The sequence below is a fragment of the Neophocaena asiaeorientalis genome, unplaced genomic scaffold (assembly GCF_003031525.2).
Source record: "Neophocaena asiaeorientalis asiaeorientalis breed wild unplaced genomic scaffold, Neophocaena_asiaeorientalis_V1.1 scaffold240, whole genome shotgun sequence".
Lineage (NCBI taxonomy): Eukaryota > Metazoa > Chordata > Mammalia > Artiodactyla > Phocoenidae > Neophocaena > Neophocaena asiaeorientalis.
The window spans coordinates 7,658,487-7,681,507 of NW_020185331.1; the positions used below are offsets into that span (position 1 = coordinate 7,658,487).

The window sequence follows — 23,021 nt, forward strand, 5'->3', positions numbered from 1 at the left end:
TAATAGATCACCGAACTCTATTCTGTTGAAACCAAATATGGCTTCAGGATCCTTCTTAGCACAATGTCCCAGGCAGCCATCATTAAAAGACTCAAGTTGACATTTTCTGCCCCGTCCCTCTTTTCTTTCTTCATCTGTGTCTTCTAAAACCTGGATCTGAAGAGTTGAATTCCAAATTCCAGACACATCTCCTCAGAGCCGCTCACCATGCCTGTCCCCACCCCACTGATACTGACTGCCTGAGCCCTGAGCCCCAGAGGTATTTTTGGAAGCCTGAGTGTCAAAACAAGTTGGCTAGCTGTGTGCTCCCTGATGCCGATGGGAGCTTGACAAGCTGTAGCCTGCCTTGAAATTCTCATCTTGAAGCATTAAATGTCAGCAGCTCAATTAACATTTTCATTATTGCATTTTTATTGTGCTCTTATTTAGGCTACTGATGTGAAGGGAGCTAACATTCCCTTCATGCTATTTTTAAAGAAAACGTATCAGCCTCAGTGGTAAATTCTTACATGTTTAGGGTACTTTTCCTGCTTCTCAAGACCCCCCCAAATGCACATCAACATCAGAACATGATTCATTCATTTTTTTACTCATTCATTTGTTGCACAGTTATTTATTGAGCAACTCGCTCCTAAGTTTGGGGCAGTGTTCTGGGCTCAGGGGCTGTGTGGGCAAACTTGGGCAATATAGATAGACTAGGAAATCTTAACCACTTTCTTTCTTTTTTTTTTTTTTTTTTTTTTTTTTTTGCGGTACGCGGGCCTCTCACTGCTGTGGCCTCTCCCTTTGCGGAGCACAGGCTCCGGACGCACAGGCTTAGCGGCCATGGCTCACGGGCCCGGCCACTCTGCGGCACGTGGGATCTTCCCGGACCAGGGCACGAACCCGCGTCCCCTGCATCGGCAGGCAGACTCTCAACCACTGCGCCACCAGGGAAGCCTGACCACTTTCTTGTTTTTAATAAACATAGCCACAAGGTGATGAAGTATTAATACAAGGGGAAGAAAAAGAAGGGGAGAGGAAGAAACGGTGTGAAGGGATAAAGTGTAGTCAGGCTGGGCATACACCAGGTGACTTCTCCTGCCATGCTGGATGGCCATGGTCTGCTGAATATTGTCATATTCTTTTGGGCACTGGATAATTTTCGTTACATAGTCTATACTAATGGATTACTCAACTGCCTGGCACTCAAGAAACATATTGGCAAGTTTAACTTGGAAACACACACACACACACACTCACACACTCATACACACACCAGTTTTTCATAGGCTAAAGTTATACATGAGGAGGAAGGTGTTCCTAGAGGCAGCGTGATAGTTTACTCTTCTCTTTGCCACCATCAGGATTAATTTTCAAGAGATTAATGGTATGAATGAGTAGTTCAAGAGGTCCAAGCTTATCCATATTTGGTCTTTGAGTGTTACCATTTAAAGATGCATCCCTGTCATATTATTTATTTATTCATTTTTTTCCCATGTTAGGTTATCTTCCTGCTGGGTTTTTGATATGGCATCAAAGACTGACTGTACGAATCTATTCTAAAAATAACTTGGAAAATCTTTACTCTCTGCTACCCCCTCACCCAACCCCAAGCACACGTCATCTGTAAACCGCCTGACAATTTCAAATGATCTGCTTCTGTTTCAGGCAACATTGGTCCAGAGCTCTCATATACTGATATCAGCGTGTTCATCTCTTCCGATGGGGGCAACACATGGAGACAGGTAACTGGGAGATTCGGGGGCAGGGAGGAGCCATTTAGGGCAAGTTCTGCCAACATCTTTCTTATAGATTCTCAGGCTTGTTAGGACTTTTTGGGTGCAAAAAAACTGAAGCAGCTCCTCTATTTGGTCAATGTAGCTGGCAGATTAGATGGGCAATGGAGTAACATGGGAAGAGCTGGGCAGGGCATAAGAAAAACTGGGATTTTCCCAATTTGTTCATTCAGCAACATGTATGGAACAGTCACCAGATGCGAATTACCGTGCCGGTGTGAGTAGATGCAGCCAGTAAAACAGTTTCTATCATTAATGTGCCACGGGGTCTTGGCAAGTAGGTGTCTTTACGTTTCTGGGTCTGTTTCTTTATCTACAAGAGGAAGGCGGTAGAATGCTAAGACCAGCAAAGCCGTGGAAGTCTGTGATGGCTTCAGTATTATGTAGGCCCATGTTTTATTAAGTATGAGACAGCTTAATAGTTACATGACCACATGAAAAATTAATTCAGTTTTACAAACTTTTTCTTGCAGCACTGTCCAATAGAACTTTGAACAGTGATGGAAATGTTCTGCATCTATACCGTCCCACGTGGCTAGTGAACACTTGCAATGTGGCTAGTGTGACAGGGGAACTGAACGTTTTATTTTAATCAATTTAAATTTAAATTGTCTCATGGGGCTACTATATTGGACAACACAGATTTATACAATGTCAACTGGGTGTCAAGTATAAACCTGAGGAGGCAGTTGAATACTTTGGAGTCCCTTGCCTCGTGGAGCTCAGAATTAAGCAGAGGAGACAGGTTCATAAATAACTAACTGTAGTTTAAAGCGATTGCATTATTTTAGTGGCATTATTTGCTTGCGCAGAAGAGGGAGGAATTGATTCTCCTTGGGGAAACTGGGAAAGGCTTCACAAGAAGAGGTGACATTTTACTAAGTCTTAAAGGTGAGAAGGTTTCTATCTGAGGAGGACGAAGAGCACTAAATGTCTTAGCGATGAAGGTGAAGCCACCATCTGAAATCTACTTGCACAAGCTTCTGTTTGGGTCCCTTAGTGAAGATTATCATCTCCATCACCAACATTATCATCGCCACCCCCATTGCCACCACTGTCACTACTACCACCGTCGAAAAAAAATTACCCAGGACCTACTAGACACAAGTCCTATATTAACTACTGTAAGGCCTACAACGAAGAATAAGTTAAGATTCCTGCCCACAAGGGAATCAAGTAGATGAGAAAAAGACACATAAAATAAGAACATACCTTAAAAATATAAGATACTCTCTTACAAGTGCTGAATGGGGTAGCAACTGGAATGTAAACTCTTCTGGTCTAGAAGCTCCCAACAGACAAACCATTGTCCCTCCAACACAAGAAATAGCTCACCTGGCCAGGTGGCCACGGTTACGTTCTTTCCTTATGTTGTCACCACTTTGGTTTTCTTTTCTCTTTTCCCAAACAACTTAGGATTCCAGCTTCCACTACATTGCTGGACAGGGCAAGAGTTAGCCATGGCCAGAATGATACAACAGAGAGGAAAGTGTGAAGAAAATAACTTCTCTCTCCTCCTCAGTGCCAAGAATCTTCTTGTAGTCCTTACCTTCAGACTTCAGTCCAGTGTTTCTGTTACGTGGCTTTGAGCTCTGGAGAGAAAAGCTAGCATTACAGGCTCAGAGTCTATGTTTATATCTGACATATAAATGAATATCCCTTAAGTCTTTTGTGCATTAAGGCTCACCATTAGTGTGGGCATTTAAAGGCAAATATGAGAAATAAAACCAATTGAAAGGTTTAGGCCTGCTGAGAGTCCATTTACTTTCCTCTGTGGTGTTCGTTAGGGCATGTTTATAGGAGACACCACTCCTATTCTCTCCCTTTTAAGTCTACTTATACTTTCTTACCCCTTCTAGTACTTCTCACTTAACCCACCACCCCAACCTCTCCATCCAGGCTGTAAGAGCCACCATTAGTGGTTAAGAGCTTGAGGAAGTCTCCAATTCCACTTTCATCTAGATGATCTAGAGGAGAGAACTGGTTCTCCGGTGGAGAAATATTCTTCCTGTCTTAGGTTGGAGACTTAAAAGTCATAAACTGTAGAAGTGTTGCTATATGTGGGGTTAGGTCTAAACTAAGGCTCTGAGACTTGCATCCTGGTAGGTGCCTAGTAAATGCCTGTGTAGATGGATGGATGGATCACTGAATGAGTGAATGAGTGAGTGGATGGGTGAATAGGTGATGGACAAATAAACCAAAGAATCAGTAACTCTGGGTCCGAGAAAGCATGGTGTCCCAGTGAGCACTTAGAGTGAGGATCCCCTAGCACTAAACTTAAGTCTTCATCCAACTTGCATGGGAACTTAGGAGGTGGTGGCTAAGTCTGAGAACTCAGTCATCACGTAGATCGTAATGTCTACAGGTCTAAAAGGAATTGTCCTTTAAATTCATAGAAAATTTATAAACATTATAAATGTTTATAAGACACCGTTTATAAACTAGCAAACGTCTCATTTGAAAAGATGAGAAAGAGAAAGCCGAGTAGTCTGTTACTCAGATGAAAAGAGGGGAAGTTTTTGAAGTCATATTTTCCATTGAGTTATCTAGTTGAACATGCGTCTTGTTGCCTGAACCTCTTGTGGCACACTGGCTCACAGCACGAGGGGAAAGAGCCCTGGAAATGCCATTTGAGTAGCCGAGGGACAATTATTTGTTCTCTACAAGCCCATTTCCTCACCTATTAAATGGGGATGACATTACTTGCCAAACTTCCTGATAGGGTTGTTGGCAGGGGCGGAATCTAGATGAAGCAATATATGTGAAGAACTTTGTAAACTGTCAAGCACTGTGCAAATGTAAGGCATTGCTATGATTGTCATTGTTGTTGTTCCAGATCTTTGATGAAGAGTACAACGTCTGGTTCCTAGACTGGGGTGGTGCCCTCGTGGCCATGAAACACACACCTCTACCAGTCAGGCATTTGTGGTAAGGACAGCTCCCTACCCTATTAATGAGCAACGTTTTAGTGGAAAAGGTTGGGACAAGTTATTCTGCATGATTTTCTACCCATTGTACCCATTTCTTCATCCATTTCTTTGTCCGTCCATCCATTTGATTACATCATCCAGCTCTTTGGTAACAGTAGCAGACCAGATGATTTAGATGGGGAAGGATAATGAATACAGGGGGGTGGTAGGAATGGGTGCTCAGATGAGCCAGAAATGAGCAGGAAGGGCCTTCAGATTCAAGCAGCCGAGATTAACAATCCAAAATACAGGAGCTGGACATTGCTGTAAGAAGAGGGTTAGGTGCGTGTAGCAATCCTAAGTTCAGTTCTAGACCAGTTGAAGTTGAGATATCTAGGAACATTCAAGCAGGGATGAAGATTAGTTGTCAGATACATTCATCTGAAGGTCAGGAGAGAGGTCTGGGATCACACTTTAGATTTGGAGTCACTAGCCGTTAGGTGGTAGTTAAAGCCATGTCAGTAGGCTGCATGCCTCGTGAAAGTGGGTACAAAAAGGAGAAAACAGGGACTCCTGTGGAATACTGTTGAATACCAACATGCAGAGCAGAGGAAGAAATTATAGGCGAGGCTAAGGAGAAATAGCCAAAAAAGATAAAAACACAGGATGCTGAAGGAAGGGGTGATCAATAGCACCAAATTCTATAATCAGAATAGATTTTACGGAGTGAAAAACAATCTAGAATTAAGCAATGTCAGAGGTCATTGGTGATCTTTGTTAGGGTAGATTCACAAGAGAGGTGGGGTTGAAAGGTAGAGTGCAATAGATGAATGAATAGATGAATGAATGATAAAGAATGAACTCAAGTAGAGACGACGTAGATAATCCTTCCCAAGAAAGTAGATTACGGAATGCAGTTGAGTGCATATATGTGAGACCCTCCAGGGAAGACAAAGAGTTGAGTGAGAATATATTATTATCATGATGATTATAACAAGGATGATGACGTCTTTGTTTTTGGCAGACGATGGATAAGCAGCGTGTGTGTTTATATCCTGAAGGGAAAGAATTTCAGGCTTCAAATTCAGCAGAATGAACATCTGAAAGAGTGAATGTTTGGTAGTAGAGGGAATGCTATCTAGAACATAGTCGTTGGGATTCACCATGGGCTGGAAGATGGATGCTGGCATAACTCCCAGGCCCTTGATTTTGGGAGACTAACCCTTTTAGAGTAAGAGTTTTACTTAGAAGCATCAGTTTGTAATCAGGAAAAGAAAAAATCAGCTTAGGATCCCCAGGTACCAAATTCAAGCTTCAGCCACCTTGGCAAGGATTTGAAGTTTCTCTTAGTTTGGCCGATTATTAAGTTAAAGCCGTTTGTAGAAAAAAAACCAAAACAAAACACACAGACACACACACACACACACACACAGTGCCCTGCCAACTCAAGCATGAGCTTGAAGAAGTTCCTAATGTAATTGTTTATCATCCTTTTACTACTGCTTTTATAATTTTGGGGTAGTATCAGAAGAGTGGAATTACTTGATAGTAATGATAGTCAGCATTTACTCAGGGATTATTAAATTCTAGGCACTGTTCTAGGCCCTTTCCATGAATTACCTAAGTTACTTCTTGAAACTACCCTATGCATTTTCCTGTGGGTACTCTTTTTATCATAGCATTAAAATGCAGACATGCTAAATACTTTGCTCAGAGCTACACAGCTAGTACCTTGCAGCACCAAGTTGGGTTTCTATCATGGATGCTCTTCTCTTTTACCTGCCAATTTTCCAGATACTTTAATGAGTACACAGAGGCTTATCACATGGTCTCTGTCCTCTGGGAGATCATAGTCAAGATAAGGAACTTAGACAGTCCAAGCAGTGTCTACGAAAGGATGCTGACTGTGTGCATTGCTGGAATCCTGAGGCCGGATAGAGCCCCCCACCGCTGGTGTGTGAGGGGGGTCTTTGTGCAGCAGGTGATGTGAGGGCTGAGCCTTGATAAAAGGATTCCAGGAGTAGGAGAAGTGATGGGAGGAAAGCCAAGGGAAGGGAAAACTCTGACCAAGCCTAGAATTCAGGAGATGTAGGGAGTACTCAGAAGACTGTATGTGGTTGAAATCAAGCATGTGAGTAAGTAGTGGTGGGTAGGCCTCAGAAGAACTTAAACGCCAGTTTAAGGGGTTCAGGTTGAATCTGTAGATAATTCCTTTTTTTTTTTTTTTTTACATCTTTATTCGAGTATAATTGCTTTACAATGGTGTGTTAGTTTCTGCTTTATAACAAAGTGAATCAGTTATACATATACATATGTTCCCATATCTCTTCCCTCTTGCGTCTCCCTCCCTCCCACCCTCCCTTTATGTAGGTAATTCCTTCTACTACGGAGACCTCTCTCTGTGGTGAGAAGAGTTCTCTCTATTGAGGACTGAGTAGGACTTATACAGTCAGGGAGGGCAGCTTGACTCTTAAGACAAGTTTGTTGTTTTTTAACCAAGAAAAGTAACATTCCTTAGTCGTTATCATTGTGTTCTCCGCACTTCTATCTAAATCTCAATGACATAATTGATAAATGCCCTGCAGACAGATACAGCTGGCGGATTTCCTCCCCTTAAGTCCTGGGAGAAGAGGGTGGCAATCCCATCTTACCCTTGACTGTCACCCTCCTCCTCTCTCTCCTTCATGTGGTAGGGACTTAGCGCTCACTTCATGGTTGAATTTTAGAGACTTTTACACAAAAGTTGCCTTGTCCTAAGGAAAACAGGAGTTTGCTATTGTTGTTATTTCTTTTTGGTGACAGGAGAGGAGAGTACATTTGGCATGGAGCAGAGGAATAGAGAAAGTTTTGGCTTTGGCGAATCTTAGCATCCTTACATCTTGACCATTCAGTCTGTTCTGCAGTGGTTTCTCTCCAGAGGCCTGATCACTTCTAGAAGGAGTACTTGTCTAGGAATTTCTGGAAGGAAACCATCCAAGTTGGGAAAATCAATATTCACTCAGGGATATGTAAGTAGGATCAAATCCTGCCTTTCAAAGGCATTAATACAAAGTTTGAGTTTCCCCTTATTCCATGAAATATCTCTTTTGTTGGTAAAAAATATTTATTGAGCTCAGAAAAATAGCTGCCTCCCATTGAATTTCCTCTTATAATAGTCATGATAATACTACCCTCCATTTGTTCACCTACTTGAATTTACAAAGGATTCGAGATGATTTTTCAAACTAAGCTTTGGAAATAGAATTTTCTCCATTTAAAGGATGTTGATGCTGTCATTTATCATAAATGCTACAAATTCTTCCCTGAACTTAGATACCACCCATGACTTCTACTTACTTGCCTGTCTATGAATGCCCTTCTCCGAAATAGTCCCTGTGACCGTTACGTGCCAGCTACTGTGTGTGCTAGCAAACGACAGTGGCACTTAACTCGTTCAGGAATTCTTTTGTTTTTAATTTTATTATTTTTTAAACATCTTTATTGGAGTATAATTGCTTTATATTGTTGTGTTAGTTGCTGCTGTATAACAGAGTGGATCAGCTATACGTATACATATATCCCCATATCCCCTCCCTCTTGCATCTCCCTCCCACCCTCCCTATCCCACCCCTCTAGGTGGTCACAAAGCACCGAGCTGATCTCCCTGTGCATTTTGGACTCATCTTTCGAGGCTACGTAAGTGTTCTGTAGGGGCCTGACCTTATCATTATCATCAATGTTTCCTTATAAACTTCTTGACTGATTTTGTCTCTGGCTGGCTTATGAATTGCAAGCTTGTGAAACTCAAATGCAGTTTCTTCATCACCAGTAGCTTCTAATTAAGTTACAACCCTCCGGGTAAACACAGAGCTCATTTGAAGTGGAAGAAAGGTTAAGTGATCAGTTCATTGTTCTTTTCTGTAGTAGGTCTCAGACTCACCAACTTATTTTGGCAGCATATACACATGTATATATATTTGCATAGCAAAAAGATACTGGCCTCCCCACTCTCCCACAAGGGTATAGTGGCTCTCGAATTTAAATAATAGCTACATCGCCTTTCAGAGAAAATGAGAATCACAATTGAAAAGCTGGGGAAACATTAGCTAGGCTAACAAGGCATGCTGTTTCCTATAAATTGAAGTGATAGGTAGCTAGATATGCATGAAGACAAAACAGCATACAAATGAACCCATCCATTTGTGACCGTGTACATTTAGATGCATTGAGATTAGAACCTAAGTGCTATTTCAGGGAAGCCCTCCATCCAGTATTACCAGTATTACCCTTTGTACCTGAGAAGCATTAGAGTGAAATGAACAATGGCGCCCCATGGAATGCAGTGCTGTAATGAAAACTCACAATAGATGGAGCTACTCATGGGAGAGTAAACTGGGGTCCTACTGTTTGCTTAGCCCTGACAAGCTGTCAGTGTCTCCTTTCAAAGGGAGGTTCTTGGAAACTAAAACCAGCATCACCTGGCCGTTCTTGTTCCTTTGCTCTTCTGTAAATGGTGGTGAACACTGGCATTCTGTTCATAGAAACATTCACACGAAAACAATAGTTCCAGCCAATATGTGCCTCTGAGAGGCAAAAGTGCATGTGCTACTCTGAAGGACTTCTGTGTGGCTACAATGCCATCACCTCATGCGGTTGGGATAATAAAAAATAGAGCAGTGCACCTCACCAAAAGGAGGAACATTGATCCTCGTTGGCCATTATAACTCTATTTCTGTGCTAGAGTGTTCCGGGGAGGACTCTGATTGTTCTTGGAAGATTCTATTCCTTTTAGTGGCTCTTACCTCAATATTATAAAGTCATCAATTCATGGAGTAAGGAAGGGTCTTGGGGGGCAAGTAGTCCAGTTTCACACATACTACAGCAGATACCTCTGTGACACCTAAGAGTGACACCCCACTTCACCAGGACGGCACAGAGCTGACCAATTTGAATGAGTTTCCACCCTGTATGTTGTTGGCTTTAGTTGTTAGGAAGATTGTTTTGTGCTGAGCAATAACGAATCTACTTGTAATTTCTGTCCATCAGTCCTTGTTCTGCTGCCCAGACCTATGCAGAGTAAGTCAGCTCCAGAAATGCATGCGATTTTTAGAGCCCTATACCTATAAAGGACCTCAAGAGATGGCTCTGTCTAGGCTTTCTAAGTTCTGGGAAATGATCAGATACACAATTCAAGACAGATTGCATGCATTTGTTCATTTATTTCTCACATATTCATTGAGCCTATACTATTTATCCAGCACTAGTAGAGGGGCTGGGATATACCAAAGGACAAGACAAAGTACTTGGGAGCTTACATTCTTGTTCAAATATTTGACTTTCCTTTTTAGAACAATTATGAGAATAGGAATCTTTTTTTACCTTATTCTATCCGTATTGTTTAATTGATATTTTCACGCGTCTATCCACATTCTCTCTGATTTCATTCACAGATGTTACCCCTTTTCAGTAGGCAACAATAGAATTCTTTTTGTGTGTTGAACTATTTGGAAGCTTTCTTACTAAAAAAGTTAAAAGGTGATGGTAAATGATTCAGCTCTTATTCTTCTTTCCCCTAAGCTATCTTCAGATCATATAACCTGTTTCTAGAACAACTTTTCTTACTTTTAATCACATTGATTGTCAGTTTTCTACAATGATTGAAACTGAACACAGTATTGAGGACCTGGTGGAAGGATAATTTCTTTTATTATTCATGCTACCTGTCTGTGAACACACGCTAGACTCACACTACCTTTGATTATCACAATAGGGACACTGCTGGAATATATTTACCTTGTGATTGACAATCACCTCGGTTTTTTGTTTTTTGTTTTTTTTTTTTTTTCAGCTTGAGCTTCTCATTAGTTACTCTTTTTCCTTTCTCTGGCTGTGGGGCTCTTTGTTTTTTCATTTTAATGAAGCATTCTGCTTTAAGTTGGTCCTCTCCTATAAGTGACTGCCAAATCTACTCCCTGGCTTTGATCTGTCTCCAGAAATCCGGATCCATCCATCCAAAGGTCCTCTTGACAGTGTTACAACACAGAAATCCAAAAAGCATCTCAACCTTGACATGGACCAAACAGAAACAAACAAACAAAAAGCTTTGCTTCTCCTGTTCTTTACATTTCCCTTTCCCAGTTGCTTAACCCCCCAAAACCATGTTGTCTGTGACTTCTCTCTTTTGTTCAAGCAAAATCCTATTGACTTCATCTGGAAAAATAGCCTAAAAATCTTATTGACTTTACGTGTAAAAATATCCTCAACCTTTCATCCCATTCTATGTCCACTATTAAAACCATTATCCAAGCCCCTTCTCTTACTTGGTCTCTTATAATTGCCATGCGTCCCCCACCGATTCATCTCCTTGCATCAACTTTGGGGCCTGACAATCCATTCACCACAAAGAAACCATCTTGTAAAGGTTAAATCAAATCATCTCTCTCCCATTTCAGCTGGGGACAAGGTCCTTTGTAATCTGACCCAGCCTTACTTCCTTGACTCCATTTCCTCCTGTTAATCCCTTTCCCACTAATCTACAACCACCAACCATCTTTCTGTCCTTCCCATACAGCAACTTCATTTCACACCAGGTTTGCCCTCCAGAATGGCTCTCACCTTGATCTTTGCATAGCAACTTCCTTACTATCATTCAGATCTCAGTTTAAATGTCACCTCCTCAGAGAGGAGAACTTTCTTAAATTTTCAATACAAAGTAGCTTCACTCACTCTCTATCATGTCCCTCTATTTGAACTGTCTTCATGACACTTATTTTTAACATTTTTTTGTATCCATTTATCTCCATATTGTTTGTCTCCTCAAACTAGAATGTAAGTTCCACTGAAGCGAGGGCCTTCCCTTTCTTGTTCATTGCTATATCCCCAGAACAGTGGCCACTGCCAACCAGGCACATGGTAGATGTCAATAAATATTTGCTAGGTGAATTCTATTTTCTTTTCGTTCTATAGTCCTGTCTTGTCACTAGTTAGAAGTCAATTGTAACTCTACCCCTGTCTCCCTGCGTACTGGCAGTCTTATCAATTTCAATTTCACCTGTCAGCCTAATAAGGGCTTCCCTATTCCTTTGTCTTGGCCATTAATAAGCTATTGAATAGAGGAGGAGAAGGTGGGTCCCGTGGGGTTAGCATTCAATACAGTTACTTCAGAACACCTAAAAACTCCTAGTCATCTGAAAGAATAGCTCTCACAAATGACAGACCCAAGTTTCTGATACTCAAGAGATTAAATTTTATAATGTATTTTTTTGGAGTTTCTTTGGGAGTTTTGGTTTTAATAATTATCTCAGCATGAAATATTCGGGTGTTAGAAATTACTGTTCTCAGAAAGTCACCTGAATAGCACGAACCTGGGCTTCCTAGTGGTACGTTGACCGTAAATTATAGTCACAGCATTCATTCCTCACCCTGGCTCTGGAGAACTGTCCCCTGGCCTATGCTAATTTTCTGTCATCCTTAGACTTTGGTTATTGTATATGCTGGCCTTTCCACCTGGATGTTGGCATTTCCTAGTGTTTTTGCTGATCCCATTCTTCCATCTAATCCATGCTTTTGCTCCTTCCATATGGATTCAGTTCATACAGCATGCTTTTATCTTCCACACCCTATCTCTCCACCTTGGACTCAGTTTTTCTTTGGAGCTTACGTCTTAGAACTCAGAGCTCAGAAGGCTGTGATGGCCCCTCTGTTTCTATTACTTTGTGGTGTCTTGTCTTCATGTATAAAGTAAAGATGATTGTCCTCTGCCCTGTTAATGGCACTGGTATGAAGGCTCCTCCTTCCCTGGGATGTGGTGGCACTCAACTGCAAGTTTTTCTGCTAATGTTAATCACTGACCTTCATCAGTAAGGAAACTCTGAGAATGAGATAAGGACGGAGGTCTTCAACCACTTTGGCTTCTTCCTATCAAGACAATAATCAATCCAAAGTCATCAAAATAAACAAACCAAAAACTAAACAAATATCTTTTTGTACCCTCTGGACTTATCAGACAGACTTAACTAGTTAGTGGCCATGACATACTTTGAAATACCTACAATTATTTTAGGAACCAGGAGGGTACATTGCGTGAAAGGTAAGTCCATCCCCAGTTATGCTCTTGTTTTCACTTTTGAATGAGGAACTCATTTCCAAGAGAAGCAGTTCAGATCTGCCCGACTTCCTCTGGTTCAGCTTCAGTGATTATTTAGCCTTCAGCCTATTAAAAAAAAAAAAAAAAAAGAAAAAGGCTGAAATGGCCAAGTCCTTAAAAGTCAAGACAATATTGACTTGTCTATACATTAGATCATCGGGCTATACGTTAGATCTCCAAGAACTCATTCATCTTGCATAACTGAAACTTTGTACCCCTTGACCAACATCTCCTCATTTCTTCCTCCTGCCCACCCTCCACTCCCACCCCCTCAGAAACCAGCTTCATTGTGGCCAATGTTTCACTATATCCCTATCTATCTATCTATCTATCTATATCAAAGCATCAAGTTATACACTTTAAATATATACAGTTTTTGTATGTCAAAGTTATCTCAGTAAAGTTGTTCATAAAAAGTCAAGACAGATACTGATAATTTAGGAACTCATAAAAACTTTTATAACCTCTGCCTGCTTTTTGTTTGTAGAAGTAGGCCTCAGTATACCAGAAATACAAAACTTCTTATTGCATGAGACTAGTTTTTCTAGCTGTGTAAAGAGATTGACTTTGTAATTTTTTTTTTTTTTTGCGGTATGCGGGCCTCTCACTGCTGTGGCCTCTCTCATTGCGGCGGCCATGGCTCACAGGCCCAGCCGCTCCACGGCACGTGGGATCTTCCCAGACCGGGGCACGAACCCGCGTCCCCTGCATCGGCAGGCAGACTCTCAACCACTGCGCCACCAGGGAAGCCCTGACTTTCTAATTTTTAAGATCGGTTTATTTGGGAAGAGAGGATAAGATAGAGAGACAAGTAATATCCAGAGAATGGACTGAGTAGGTTGACTAGTAATGGGGACAGGGATTCACATCCAATTCATGGATGCTAGTGTAAGTAATGCTTGAAAAATTATTGGATGGATTAAAAGAGTTTCCTTAATCACTTCTTATTTTTTTATTCATATATTCATTTAACATTATATAGCACCATGTGCCAGTGTTTCTGCTAATTTTAGGAATGCAAAAGTGAACAGTATGGTCTTTGACCTCAAAAAGGTCACAGTTCAGTGGGAGAGTCAGACATATCTTTTGAAACTATGTATGTAATATCAGGTAAGAAGCATTGTAATAAAGATATGTAGGCGATATGGGGGGGTGGTCAGACAATGCACAAGACATATGTGACCCCTGAATTCCCAAGATTATAATGTTGAATGGAGGGATTCAAGATGAGTTAAGAAGTCATCACTCAGCACTATGATAGGTGAAGGCCTGGGTGTTGTAGGAAAATAGAGTTTCTACAGTTGAACTCAGTATCCTGTGTTGTGGAGTCAGAGAGAAATTAAGAATTAACCAGGCCAAAAGAATCACAGGGCTTCCCTGGTGGCGCAGTGGTTGAGAGTCCACCTGCCAATGCAGGGGACGCGGGTTCGTGCCCAGTCCGGGAAGATCCTACATGCCGCAGAGCGGCTAGGCCCGTGAGCCATGGCCGCTGAGCCTGCGCGTCCGGAGCCTGTGCTCCGCAATGGGAAAGGCCACAACAGTGAGAGGCCTGCGTACCGCAAAAAAAAAAAAAAAAAAAAAAAAAAAGAATCACAGAAAATGAAGCAAATAAAGCTGCCTTGGGGAAGGAGGAGTGTTGGGAAAAGCTTCTCAGAGGAGATGGTCTTTGGGCTTTGTCCTCTGGTTAAATCAAGGGGCAGTAGGGAACTCGATAATATCAAGAAAGGGAAGGAAGCAACTGCTCAAGATTGCTCAAATCCTCTCCACTAGCAGCATCCCTTTAAAGAGTTTCAGATGCTGTGTCCACAAAGGGCCAGACCTTCCTCTTACTGTTGGTCGAAAGATGGAACAGTGTTGCCCAGAACATCAGACACTCAGTAATCGTCCCTAAAAGCCCCTTAAAGTGGCATCGGGGAGGGAAAATGATACTTCATCCATTCTGAGCAAATAGGAAATGGCTGTTTTTAAGGTTTGATCTGGAAGACACACACCTCCCCTCCCACAGGGCAAACCCCGCACTACTGAATTTATCTGTGTCAGAGACTCCAGAGGCTGAATTGACTGTGCTGTAAATTGAACCTCGGGTTCCATTCTGAGTACTTGGAAAATGACACTCCAGCCGCTAAGCCCTCCCACCTGGGTGGTTTTTTTTCTTCAGTTCTGAGATGTTGAACTATTTCTGCAGCTCTTGGTGTTGTCTGTACCTGGGCCAGGAAATGCAGTTTTGATCAAATCTCATAATAATATAGGGAGATGTGGAACATTAATACCTATTGATAATCCAAACTGCCAGAAAGGGAGATACAGAGGAGAATTTAATCACCTGAAAACTGGTTGCAAAATAGTGTGGTTTTATTTTCAGCTGTCTCTTCCATCTACTTGTTTCCAACCCAGGGTGAGTTTTGACGAGGGCCACTCCTGGAACAAGTACGGTTTCACTTCGGTTCCTCTTTTTGTGGACGGAGCTCTGGTGGAGGCAGGCGTGGAGACCCAAATTATGACGTGAGTACTTCTTTGTCTGTGGTCAAAAGGAGCCTGGAGACCTGGGTTCTATTTCCATGGAGGCCATGGACTTTCTCCAGGGAGGCTTACATGAAAGGATTTCAGTCTCTGGACCAAAGTTTCCTCATCTGTAAGATGGACATATTTATGCAACACCCACCAATTCAAGAGGCTACTGACAGGATTAGAGAAGCTGGGCTTCCAATTGAAAAGTTAAGGTTTCTCATAAAATTAAAGTATTGTAACAAATTTCCGTTTATCCAAAACCCAAGCAAACAGAAAGCTTAAGTCTTTCGATGTGTTTTCTCTCTTTCCAAAACAGTCTAGTAAGGAACAAGGGATGGGGACAGAGGGAACAAAACAGCCAACTTACTGAAAACAGGGAATGTTTTAAGGGAACCTCCTAGCGTCTGTGATATACACACACACACAGAGATTTGCTGTTGTTCCATTTCAGATTAATTTGCTGTGAAAATTTTTCTACGCTCCTTTACGATGAGAATAGATGGTAGAGATAGAGGTCTTAAAGCTGTGAAGAGCTCCAAAGTACTTTCTGAATATTAAAGAAGATAATAATTTGATGTTTTCTAAAATTATATCATAGTTTAATTCTTAAAAAGTTGACTATGCGTGTTTGTGTGCACTACTGTAGGTGGGGGGTGAGGAGGAATAGTTGTGGGAACCCTTCACCAGCAATACGAAGCCCCACCGCTCTCCACCTCCCCTACTCCCAAGAGACTGGAATATCTTACACTTTAATTATTTGCTGGACAGAGTGAAGGGAGTCTGCTGGGCAAGATTAAGGGGAATTTGCTATACTGTGGACTTGTCACAGAAAGGCTTATAGAATGCTCCTGGGCTAGTTTGGGGGAACGCTGTCATCTTCTTACTCTAGGGGACACTGCTCTTCTCTTAACCTTTGCGTTCATTAATTTCTTTATAGTTTGAATCAATTTTTTCCTGATAGGAGACTGATGAACTTTGCGGAGGAGGCAAATACAAGGGCAAATGGCTAATTCCTATGCTTTACTTTTTTTTCCCAGAGTGGTCAGTTGAAAAAGCTTTTATAATTGCAGCTCCGCTGTTTTGATCAAATGTTGTAATCTAGCCCCAGACCACTTTGCCATGCTCCTTCCCTCCACTTCCATCCTCACAACCAGAGGGCCGACCAGCCACTCCTCTGAGCTTTCAGAATGACAGAAAGAACCCAGCCATGATGGAAAATGGTGCACAAATTGGAGAAAACAAACAGAACAAATGGACAAAAGTCCAGTCCTAGGAAATTCAGCAGAAGCTCTACACAGGGGTTCCATGTCTATAGGAAATGTCTGTAAAAAGAGTCTATAGGATTCCCAGTATCCTCATTATTTAAAGAATGTTCATAACAGAACATTTGGGTGGCTTCACAAAATGTCTTTAAAATTAGTTGGAACAAGTGCAACGAAGAGTGATTTTAAATTATCTTCAGTTCTTTCTGAATTTTCCAAATTGCCTGTACAACCTTCTCTCTAACTTCAAGGGTGTGAACTGTGTCTTTTACAGACTTAACGCTCATTTTTGAGCATGATCCACGTGTTAGGCACGTAGGCTCTATCGTTGGAAATTTAAAGACATGATGTCAAACCCTATGAGGCGCTGCTGCAGTCTTCCCAAGGGGTATATTGTATTCGTACCTTCTCTGGACAGTCCTGTTGTACAGTGTAAACAAGGGTTTCTTGTAGAATTTGTTCCTCAGGAAGTACAGCTTTAATTTGAGTTTTTCCAGCAATTTCTTTTTGTTCTCCTAAAATATCCTCCAAAACAGAATTGTCTCACCATCTAAATTTCTAATTAAATGGACTCTGTCGTTGCCGTCAAGTCACTTTATTAATTAAGACTTAACACTGTTGTATTCAAGTTTAGCTGTTTGAGCCATGGACAGTATTTAAGATATAGTATGTTAGTAATGCTTAGAGTCTAAAGCCTCATCGTTTGGTAGAGACACAGCAACAATATGTTGTATAAATACAAATTCTGGATGTTCAAAGGCAGTATCATAACATAAACTTCATTTCTAAAATAGAAATGATTTGATAAATATGTAGATATATATGCATAGTGAATATATATTCAAGTGTTTGTGTGTATAGACATATGTACAGGTGTATATGTACACATAGATATACATGTATATATGGAGAGATTTAGACAACAGAGGTACAATGAGAGAGAAATCCCAAGGATCTAGGGTCCCAGCAAGACCTTCGAAAAGTTATATTACTAAACAAAACTAGTGGTACCTATGTGCCAGTTACTATTCTAGATGAACAAATCAAGAAGAAACCCCTGTCCTCGTGGACTGCATACATTAAATAAATGTGACACACAAATGACTCTGTCATGTTACCCAGAATCCTCTGCCAAGCGATTAAAATATTTTCTTAGGAATTCCAGGAAGCGTACCCCAGAATACTAGGAATACTGCCATCTTTTTTCATAAGGATCTCTGACCATGAGCTGACCTTTCCAAATGATTTCCCATCCTTCGCTTAATCACTAGATATGAAAAGAAAACCTTCCTCCTTTCTGGGACTTCCTCCAATACGGCCACTAGGAAGTTTCAAGTATTGAGTTCTAAGTTCTGTAAGGCGAAGGTTCACACATTCAAGAAGGTTGTGCAATCTGCTTGAATGGATCAAGCCAAATGTGTCTGCTCATCACAATCAAATCTGACATGGCCCTAGAAGGTTGGGCAGTGAAGATATGTTTGGTCCCAAAGTCAGGTCTTCCCTGTTGTTTTAGCAAAGGGACGTACTGGTCCTCCTTTTATTCTGTGTTCTCCTTATCTCATACTGTGCTTTATCCTGTGTTCTCTTGTATGAGGCCTCTCTGAACTCATTTCATGCTTCTCTTGGGCATTACTTTGAACAATAGTACATGTACACCAATCTCTGCATGACCTGGCGTTCCCCAGCAAATTTAAGGCGACAGTTTAAATTCTGTATTCATCTAATCGTAAGTGGTAATATATATATTTTTTTCTCAGCTTTGGATGGGGTTTAGCTGGTCACATGGATATGAGGGAGATTGACCTCAGGGCTAAACCATTTACTGAAAAGATGAGCTACTGCTTCTGTTTTTCTTTCCTCCCCAATAAGACTCCAAGGAGTGTGGCAGAGTTTTTGTCTCCCTTCTCCCTTGCTTATCAAGATTCTTTAAATGCTAGTAAGTAGAACAGGAACTAGAATAGTGCATAATTTTCTTATATGGGATTTGAGGCAGACAGGTATTTGTCCTTCATGGAATTAAGATGAATTTGGAAGCAATCATCCAACCAAGTGTAAACAATTCAAGCTCCCTATTTTTAACTTTTTATTAATTCAGAGTTTCTCTAGGCTGAAAATGATCCAGGGCTCCTTAGACAGCCAGAAGTGTAGGGCCTGGAATGATTGCCGAGAGGCAATGTCTGGCTCTGTCTTCGGTTTAAAAAGGACGTTAAAACCAAGTGGCCCACTAAGGATGACCACTGCTTTTCTCACATGGAATAGCAATGACAAAGACTAAAGCAGGAGTTCAAATAATTTTATATATGCTGTAGGAACTTCGAGGACAGGAGGTCCATTAGGGGACAAGATTGCTTAACGTTGCCATTTAGCCAAAAACTTATTTATGATGTAGGCTAGTTGATTTCTGTATCCTGCCTCTTTCTGTTAACCCTGACTCTGTAGTTCAACTGAAGTCAGGGAGAAAGAAGGGCTAGTAGCTCATTCACACTAAGGTTTTATTGCCTTGTTACCTTCATTTGGAGAATATAATATATATAAGATTGTGATGGCTAATGTTATGGGTCAACTTGACTGGGTCATGGCGTGCCTAGATACTTGGTCAAACGTTATTCTGGATGCTTCTGTGAAGGTGTTTTTGGACAAGATTAGCATTTAAATCAGTAGACCCAGTAAAGCAGATTGTTCTCCGTAATGTGGATGGAACTCATCCAATCAGTTGAAGGCCTGGTTAGAACTAAAAGGCTAACTCTTCCCTGAGCAAGAGAGAATGCTTCTTGCCTGGCTGCATTTGAACTGGGACATGGCTTTTTCTTGCCTTTGACTCCAACTGGAACTTCCACTTTTCCTGGGTCTCAAGCTTGGAACTATACCATTGGCCCTCCTGCATCTCCAGCTTGTTGACTCACCCTGCAGGTCTTGGGGACATGTCAGCCCCCATAATTGTGTGAGCCAATTCCATATAGTCAGTCTCTCTCCCTATTTGTCTCTATCTCCTATTCATTATGTTTCTCTAGAGAGCCCTGACTACTACACATTCATTCAGAAACATTTCATGAGCTTCTGATATGTTTTAGACCCTCTTAAGGAATATCAAAGAGGTAAATACAATTATATCTAGCTTTAAGGAGCTCTCAGTCTGGTGTGTTGGGGGGTGCGTGGAACGAGATACACAATCATCAAGAATCCCTATTATATAACCAGGATACAAGTAGAGGGAAATGAAAACTTCACATGTACGAAATGTGACAACTGAGTCAGTCTGGAAGTTTCAATAGCAGTTCACCAATGGACAGCCAATTAGTAGGTAATAGAATGTAAGCTCAAAGAAAGCACACATTTTAAACAGTTTTGTTGAACACTATAACCTCAGGGCTTAAAAGAGGGTTGGCATGTAGTCGGAAATCACTTCTCATTAGTTGAAAGAATGAATGACTTCAAAGCAAAGGAAAGAACCATGAGAGAGCATGACTGGGGTTAAGGGGTTGAGCCTATGAAGGGTCTTAGGTTATGTTTAGGAATTTGACTCACTTCCACAGTGAGGTTCTTGAAATTGGAAATATGGAAACGCCACTCCTCTTCTCAAAATGCGTGGAGGGCTTTCCGTTGACTTTAGGATGAAGTCCAAACTCATTGAATGGTCTATAAATATCTACACTGAGTCCATGTCTGGGACCTCATTTCTGGCTCCCATGCTCTGACCACCCTTCTCTGATCTACTGGTGCCTTTCTGCCCCAGGGTCTTTGTCTGTGTATCCATCTGGAATGTGCTTGCCCTCCCCACTTGAACAACCAAGCTTCTAATTAAGTATCTTTCAAGTGTCAGCCTAAGTATCGGTTTTCTGGCACACCCTCCTTTAGCCCACCAGACCAAGTTGCGGCCCCACTCTCTATGTAGCCTTAGCCCTACGTATTTTTTCCTTCACAACACTTTAGGCGGTAAATATTAATGAAAATGGCCGTTGGTTCAGTAGGTTCCCCTCCCCCTTCGTCTAACCTTAAGACGCAGACACACGTGTTTGCACATAAACAACACACACACGCGCACACACACACACACACACACACACACACTGACTTTAAGTTCCCATGAGGGAGGATCTTTGTGTATTTTGTTTTTTGACTGCCATGTGCATCAGTTTTGTGCTAGCACCGAGGATTTAACCATATATATGTATTAATATTAAGTGATTGAATGAAGAAATGAATGAATGAACACATGACTCTTACAGTCCCCAGTAATCTTACCACCATTGTGAGTATAGTGACTTCTCTGGCCCATGGCTCTAGCATTTTAGGGAGTTGCTTATAGATCCCCAGAGATGCTGAAGTGCTCTGATCAGAATCCAATAGTTGCAAGTTACGGGAGCCTGGAGTTGGGTAGGAATCAGAGCAGCCTGTGTCTGTGTGCAGACGTGTGTATAGGGGATGATGAAGCAGGGGTGGAATGGCAGTGGGTGCAGAAGGGCAGCTAGAGAATGAGGACCGTCCTGGGAATGATTTCTTATTTCTTCCACCTTCTGCAGAATCTCTCCAGTGTGCAGTTCTCCCGGAGGCCAAAGCTCAGGAGCATGGAAACTTCTAACGCCGTGGCTTTATAGGGGAATCTGTGTGGGAGAGACAGTTCCCAGCTTGCAGGCATGGGATTTGCTTGCTTTTATTCCTCTGTTTTCCACTGTCTTTTCAAATGTTATTATTTCAGCATCTCCCTGGTAACCTTGACAGGAACCATCTAGTCTAGTCTAATTCACAGTGAAATGTGACCGTTCTTATTACTTAAGGCTGAGAACAGGGCTGGATGATTGACAAGCCGGAGGGCCTATTGCTGTCTCAGGCAGTGGCTCTCCAGCTGACGAGGTGCCTGTGGCTGTTAGAGCCCTTGGGACTCTTTGGTCCACTGTTAGCCCCCAAATTAGCACTTTTAGGAGAGCTCTTTTTTGCTTGGCTCAGATGTGGCATCAGATGGAAAAACACTGCTTTCCTACAGCCTCAAAGCCACATTTGAAATTCTTTCTTGATATGAAGTGTTTTAACCAATTGGTTGTGATTTAGCTGATCTTTCACGGGGGCCAGGGAGAACCCGGCAGCCTCCCAGGGGGGAAACAAATCCCCAAAGGGAGGGGTGCAGCTTCCCTGGAAGAGAATAGATAAATTCTTACCAGGAGTGGGCAGCAGCCAACCTGTGTCTGTTCCATACCTTCCTTTGTGTCAGGTATCTTGCTGAGCTGTCTCTCAAACTTGATTTCATTGACGTTTTGCAGTAAAACCCCATCAGGTAGATCAGATTATTGTCCTTGGGCAGAGGAGAGCACTGAGGCTCAGAGAAATTAAGTGCTCAGCTCACACACTCAGTAAAAGGAAAACTGAGAGCAAGGAATGTGAGTTGCAAACCTTAGGCTCAGAGCTGAAATTTGAAGAAAGATACTAGAATTCTCCAAGGTTTGTTCAATAAAGGACTGTGGCATTTGGGGCAAGAGGGGCGGGGATGTTATTCACTAAGTATTGATGGGTACCCGCTGTGCTACCAGACACGAAGTCACAGCAGACCCATTCAAACACAATCTATCTGAAAAAATATGACCAACACATGAAAGAACTACAAAACAAGTAAATGGTAAGGGGGTAGGACAAACTGTAGTTGCCAATGGATATCAAAGAAGAGATTAAAAATAGAGTAGCTAGGTAGGGCTTTGTGTCTGTGCAGAGAGGGAAGAGCAAAGGTATTCTAGGTGGGGGAACAGTGTGAGCAAACATGGAACGGTAGGAATATGAACTTGCCTGGCCTGTACAGGGGAGAGTGAGAGATGAGAAGGGCCGGAGATGCTCTCAGCAAATTGTCTAGGGCCAGTTGCCTCGCTGAGTCCCTGTATAAATCCAATTCTAATTGGCATAAATCTCTGATCCATTGTTCCGCCAGCAGAACTAATAGCCAAAGGGAAGGGGGAGAGATCACATTTTGCCTAGAAAATTATACAAACCCCAAAGCTGCGGAGGTTTGAAAAAAGTGAAGACCTTCTTTCTACTTAAGAGACCATGACCTCATGCTTAGCCATGGACATGCTCTCAAATACAGCCCTGGAGCAACACAGAGACCTAGCCCTGAGCTTAAATACATTGTTTAGCCTCTAGTAACTACATCCGATAAAGTCAGTGGAAATGAAGCAGTGCTGCTTCCATTGATCTGTTTTTCAATTTTCTGTTGTTTGCCAGAAGAGTCTGATTTTACTTTGCCCAAAGTAAGTCATTCGAGTAATCAGCAAATCCAGTGAAGCTCCCAAATCATCGCCTCTCAGGCTGGCTGCTGGATTCACGTCCTTCAGGTTGTCACCAGACTTGCCATCCATTCAGAGGCCCACTGAGTTGGGGCCAAGGAACACAAAAGCAGAATGCATGCCTACATAGGGGGCTTGGATGATATTGGGAGGTACTGGCAGCTGGCAGTAGG

At 41.9% G+C, this 23,021-nt stretch overlaps 1 protein-coding gene across 1 annotated transcript in view; it reads left to right on the forward strand.

Annotated features, from left to right (window-relative positions):
- Nucleotides 1-23,021, forward strand: part of SORCS3 (sortilin related VPS10 domain containing receptor 3) — a 590,148-nt gene that overhangs the window by 505,658 nt on the left and 61,469 nt on the right. Inside the window, exons 12-14 of the mRNA XM_024734978.1 lie at nucleotides 1,651-1,727; nucleotides 4,615-4,706; nucleotides 15,207-15,314. Of these exons, the coding sequence (XP_024590746.1) occupies nucleotides 1,651-1,727; nucleotides 4,615-4,706; nucleotides 15,207-15,314 (277 nt within the window). The remainder of the gene's footprint in view (nucleotides 1-1,650; nucleotides 1,728-4,614; nucleotides 4,707-15,206; nucleotides 15,315-23,021) is intronic.